The sequence below is a fragment of the Austrofundulus limnaeus genome, unplaced genomic scaffold, assembly GCF_001266775.1.
Source record: "Austrofundulus limnaeus strain Quisiro unplaced genomic scaffold, Austrofundulus_limnaeus-1.0 Scaffold47, whole genome shotgun sequence".
NCBI lineage: Eukaryota > Metazoa > Chordata > Actinopteri > Cyprinodontiformes > Rivulidae > Austrofundulus > Austrofundulus limnaeus.
The window spans coordinates 2,548,467-2,554,494 of NW_013952449.1; the positions used below are offsets into that span (position 1 = coordinate 2,548,467).

A 6,028-nucleotide genomic window follows, 5' to 3' on the forward strand; every position below is an offset into this window, starting at 1 on the left:
CCTTAGGATCACATCTCTGCTTTTTGCAGATGATGTGGTCCTACTGATTTCATCAAATCCTGATCTCCAGCTCTCACTAGAGCGGTTCACAGCTGAGTGTGAAGGAGCCAGGATGAGAATCAGTGCCTCCAAATCCGAGACCATGGTCTTGAGCCGGAAAAGGGTAGGGTGCCTTCTCCGGTCAGGGAAAAATGGAGCGGGAGATCGACAGGTGGATTGGTGCTGCGTCTGCAGTAGGGTTGGGCATAATCGTATCGTGTACTATTTATCGTCAGAAAAACATTAACCGATTACTTTTTGGCACTTGACGACTAATACGATTAATGCCACCGGGCAGACTGACTGGAGATTACTCTGGTCAGTCTGCTCAGTGCTCTTTTCCGCTTCAAATATGATGAACATTAAAAATAAAGTTCTGTAATTTATTTATCTATCAACACAATTTAAAATATGACGTATAGCCTGAAATCTGTAATTTTCACACAGTTTGGAACAATTTCTTATAAAGAGCAAATCTTTCCCACTGAACTGGTCATGTGACTACAAAATAAGGATGTCCAGGGACTCCAGGGGATTAATTGTCAAATTAATCGTTATCGGCTAAATACCACAATTAATCATGATTAATTTTTTGGCCAATATTGCCCAACCCTAGTCTGCAGTGATGCAGGTGCTGTACCGGTCCATCGTGGTGAAGCGAGAGCTGAGCCAGAAGCCGAACCTCTTGATATACTGGTCGGTCTACGTTCCTACCCTCATCTATGGTCACGGGCTTTGGGTAGTGACCGAAACAACGAGGTTGTGGATACAAGCGGCCAAAATGAGTTTCCTCTGCAGGGTGTCTGGGCTCTCTCTTGCCCAGGATTCCCTCAGAGGAGCTAGCCCAAGTGGCCCACGACCCGACCCTGTATAAGCAGACGAAGATGGATGGATGAATTTTTTTAAAGAATTCCTTTAAAGAATTCCTTAATAACTGTTTGGTTAACATTAGTAACTATTCATGTTCTGACAATCTGAAATGTAACAATTTCGCAATGGGAACATGTTACTGCAGAATTGATGGGAAACTGGTCCACCATTGAGCAGAACTGAACAGACATGAACCGAATACAGTGAGACTCGACAATGAAGACAGGACTTCATTAAGTGTCCCCTCTGAGTAACGTGACCAAATGCCCCTTGTGACTAGGGTAACCAGGTGTCCCTTCGGTCCCCTTTTAGTAGGGTAACCAAGTGTCCTATCTGTCCTCTCTAAATAGGGTGACCAGGAGCTGTCCCACATTTAGCAGGACTGCACAGCTGTTTCACATCTTGTCTTCTGTCTCACAAACTGCATCACTGTCCATATTTTGATTGGTTCATTGATTTATTGATGCACCAAAAGCACTTTACTGATACTCGTCTTGTATTCAGTGACAGAGAGGACAGCAGTGAGGATTCTCAGAACAGAGGCTGTGATTGACTGGTGTCAATCAAACTGAGCCCACCTGGAGTGAGGAGCAGGTGAATGTGTCATTGTAATTGCTGCCTAAAGCTCCACCCAGCAGGAGAAATACAGAAGAAAACATGCTTCTGTTAAGAGTTACAAAAATAACAGAGTAGGAAATGTTGCTCACATTTTGCTGCCCCTGTTTTGGTTTGCATTAATTGTTGTTTTTTTTGGCACAATTTCAAAGGTGCAGTGGTTAGATTTAGGTTTAAGGCTTCACCTGTCCAGTGTCCACTAAGGTATTTTGTGGATCGTAGTGGACGAGCTCCTACAGCCCAGATATCTGAGGCCGTGCTGCTGTACACACCTCCTCCATCCAAAATAGTTTCACAGAAATTATAACTGACAAAAAAAGACTGCAAACTGCTAGAAGAAGGAAAAACAATAAATGACCTTTTTTTTAAGTTATACCATGAGGACACTTTCCGCTGACAACATTTGGATTATTCATCATTCAGAAGTAGAGATAGGATTTATGGCTCTTCGAAGAGATCCGGATCTTGTAAATATTTACGATGTGTAACCAAAAGTACCACATAACTTGTCAAGTCTGTTCTCAGCAGCTGCTGCAAATAAATGAGATGGATTGTGTGGGAGTCATGTGATGGAGTTTAAAATTGAATTATTTGGTTATTTACAAATCAAAACTGTTGAAACTTAAAGTAGCTACAAGTAGAAGCACTCGAAGAGCACTCACCTCCGCCAAGACCCTTTAAGTCAGGGAGGGGCATCTTAAATGATGGAAGGGGCCACCATTTTTTGTTGACACTACCAGAGGGTGACATAACGCTGCACACTTACCCAAATGTAATAAAACTGCCATTTAAAAAAATGCTTCTGTATGTATGTGTTTATTAACCAACATACAGTGCAGTAATTTAATATATTTCATGCTCAAATACAGGTTTAACAGTTGTACTCTTGTTTAATGTGAATACAAGACGTTTGAATCAAACAAAAAATAAAGAGTTTGCAGGTTCTGCTCAGCCTCGGCTCAGCCAACCCACGGGCCAAATCATCAGCCTAAAATACTCAGTTCTACCCGCTTGGAGCCACTGCTGAGGTGGTCCTGAAAGCACGGTTGGAACCGGAAATGGAGACACATTTGTCTGAGGCTGAACCGCATACATGCACGCCTGTGGAGAGGGGACTTAAGGGAGGACGTTTTGGACAACTATCCTACTCAAAGGGGACATATGGGACACCTTGGCTGTGTCCAAAATTCAGGGGCTGTGTCCTTCGAAGGACCCGGCCCACCCGGTCTAGGTGGGCCTGGTCCTTGGTTGACCGTGAAGACAGGAAAAACGTGGCTGTGAATTTGGTTGGTCTAGAATTCAGCTTTATTCCCGCCCTTACCCCGGCGTATGTCTTGTCACCTGAACGCTAAACAGAAGCAAAAAATAGATTGAAATTAGCAATAAATAAATAAAAATTAAAATATCAATATATTAGTAATATTATAAAATAACATACTGTAATTAGCTTAAAGCATAAAGCAATATTTGAAGAACTAAGGCACCATACAAGCTTGTTTATTTCGCTATACCAGCTCGTTTGATTTCTGACAAGAATAATATTAAAAACATGTCTATGAAAAGCATTAATAACACAACCGCTTTAAACGTTGAGCTTTTATATGGCCATATTTTTATTTAAAACTGTACTCCTTCCTTTCGCTTCGTCCACCACTAAAAGCAAAAAATAAAAAATCTCCAGTCAGCCAGTAATGCATCATGGGATAGGGTGGGCCCAGAAAGATTTCTCATTGTTTTGTAGCAGACAATATCCATAATTATTGATTAGTTTGTTGTTTTACCTGAAATGGTGATGTGACCTTTCCTCTTTTATCCACAATTTCCTCTCGAGCGGTTGCCTCATTTTCTCCTTTTACTCCTCGTCGTTCTTTTTTTAAATTTTTATTTTTATTTTGAAGCAGTTCTGAGGCACGGTGATGAAACGTCATGAAGCTGCTGATGCACGTTACTCAGCAGGTTGTTGGCTTACCAAAGAGTGAGTTCGTTGATGCCACCAACCCTGCTTAGCTGCACCAAGCCTTTCCTCTGCCTACATCCCCCAGAATGCCGAGCGGTTCTGGATCTGAGCTCAGAAAAATTACCAACATTCTTGTGGACAAATTTTCCATTGATTATGCATCTATCACAATATATTGTTCCTGAATTATTGCCCAGCCTAGTCACCCTACTCATAGGGGACAGATGGGACACCTGGTCACCTTACTTAGAGGGGACATATGGGACACTAACCCTAATCAAAGGGGACAGGACAGCAATCCTCTGCGATTTGACCCCGTTTCCCTCATGTAGACACTGAACCCCTTTAGCCTTTCTGTGAATGTGTGTATATGTTTGTGTTAAATGCAGTATTTATAAATGTGAAAATCAACCAGAAAATCAACCAGAATGCCACTTAGTATTACAATTGTCTGCGTTACACAACTTCAGAAGTGTTTCAAATGAGAGAAAGATCTTTGTTCTTTGAAGGAATGCATATCACCCCTCGACTTTCACGGCAGAGCTTTAAAATTATGTCATCCCAGAGATGTAGCTGTTCTGGTCAAACCTTGCAGCTCATCATGTGCTGTGAGATGTCCAGATCTGTTGGCCCTCAGAGCATGTGTTGAGGACGACTCTCAGCTACTACCACACCAGATTTCAGCTCAAAAGCTTAAACGCTGGCTGGGTTGTAGACATTTCTGTGTTTCCTAATGTCAGTTGGCTGTGGGGGCCATCTTTAATTGGGTTGGCTCCATAAGTTAAAGAGCTGTAGCTGCACATCCAGTGATTACTATCTGAGAGTTTCATTAAAATCCACGCACGTGTTATTGAGATATTTTACTAACAGACAGGCAAGACACATGGCCGGCCCTTGGCATAGACCGCGGGCGACAACCAGCCTAGGAGGGGAAACTGGATCGGTTCCCTGCTTCATGGGAGGCGCCTGTCTCCGGTTGTAGGAGCAGGGGGAGAGGGAGAAGGGACGGCGGAATTGATCCTCCGAACCTCGACCAGAACTGAACCAGGTTCGGATCCAGATGCATCCAGTGAAAACAGCAGGTTTCGGATGCTGGAAACCGCGATGAGACCGACAGGTGCAGCAGCAGCAGCAGCATCTTCTCCCCCACCCCCCAACAGCAGCAGCCAAACAGCTGCAATCACGATGTTCCCGTCAGAACCAGAACCGGACCGAGCAGCCGGAGCCCACAGCACAGCCTGACTCACACACAGAACATGTACATGTGTTATCAATGTTTTCTGGGAGAAAAGCCTGACACGCGCGGGGATAAGTGACATGCTAGCAGCTCAGCGCGGACACCGAACAGCACCGACAGCCTGGACTCGCGCTGCTGCTGCTGCCTTCAGTTCAGGCTCGTGCCGCCGACCGACCGTGCTTCTGCTCAGCGACAAGGACGGGAAAAAAAACATCACCTGCGTTTTCGGACTCACCTGTCCGCCATTTTCCCGACGCCTTTTAAAATCCCTCAACAATAAATCCCACAACGACACCCATGTTGGCCAAACCGCGATAGCCGCAGTCGCCCAGTCACTGGGTCCGCCCCATTTTGACGCCGGTGTGTGAAGAGGCGGCGTTAGCGCCCCGAAACAAGCGCGCGTCGGGCGGAGCTTGTGGCTCGTAGAATCACCACAACCTTTGAATTTAATGTCAAGTCGATTTGCCTCAATAAATCATCTAATGAAATAAAATTACAATTCATTTAATAAAATTACGATTATCATCAAATTTATTATTCAGATTATTTTCCTGGTCCTACATAAATATTAATATTTATAAAAGTCAGTCACAATGAAATCAAATCTCTCTGATCACAGTTCATCCCGCCAGCAAACGTTTTCTCATTTACCCAGGGGAAAAGATCCTCCCCCCGATTTACAACACTTCTTGTTGGGTCTTGCGTCGGAGAACCAATAAGGAGCGGACCCTCTATCTCCAGAGAAGCGTCAACAACGTAACATTCATACTTTCATAATAAAAGTCTCGGCAGGAGTCATAGCAATACAATTAATCTCACTCCTTTTTTTTTTATTCTTTACCATTTATAGTTTAAATTATTCCTCAGTGTCTTTCTCTTTGCCACTCTCCTGTAAAGCTCAGACTGCTGAAGAACCCGGAGGCGAGTTGCAACAGTTGTTTCAGCCTCTCCGGTCTCACCTGCTGAAGATTCATTGAGTGGTCTCATATGGAGGTGTCTTGGTGGTCTTGAAGTATCTTCTGATGATGAAAGTCCTCCCGGGTCTTCAAAATCTCAGCAGTGATGGAGTGCTTAAAGAAATGACTCTGAAGGCAAAAGTTAATCTTGAACAGTGAGATTTATTCAGAATAACAACCTAAACCAAGTGGTCTCCCCTTCTTACAACCTTCTACCACGCCCAGATGTAAACAAAGCAGGACCAACCTACATGCAATTCCTTCTATGGTAAAGGAGTTTTGAGACACACAAACATGTTTACCACTGAAAGCTGTTTTTTAACTAAAGAAGTAAGGATTACCTCATTTTTCTCA

The 6,028-nt window shown here is 43.7% G+C and overlaps 1 protein-coding gene across 1 annotated transcript in view; it reads right to left on the bottom strand.

Moving 5' to 3' along the window:
* Window positions 1-5,044, bottom strand: part of arhgap39 (Rho GTPase activating protein 39) — a 42,378-nt gene extending 37,334 nt beyond the window's left edge. Inside the window, exon 1 of the mRNA XM_014008084.1 lies at window positions 4,954-5,044. Within this exon, the coding sequence (XP_013863538.1) occupies window positions 4,954-4,964 (11 nt within the window). The 5' untranslated portion in view covers window positions 4,965-5,044. The remainder of the gene's footprint in view (window positions 1-4,953) is intronic.
* Between the last annotated feature and the right edge of the window lie 984 nt (window positions 5,045-6,028).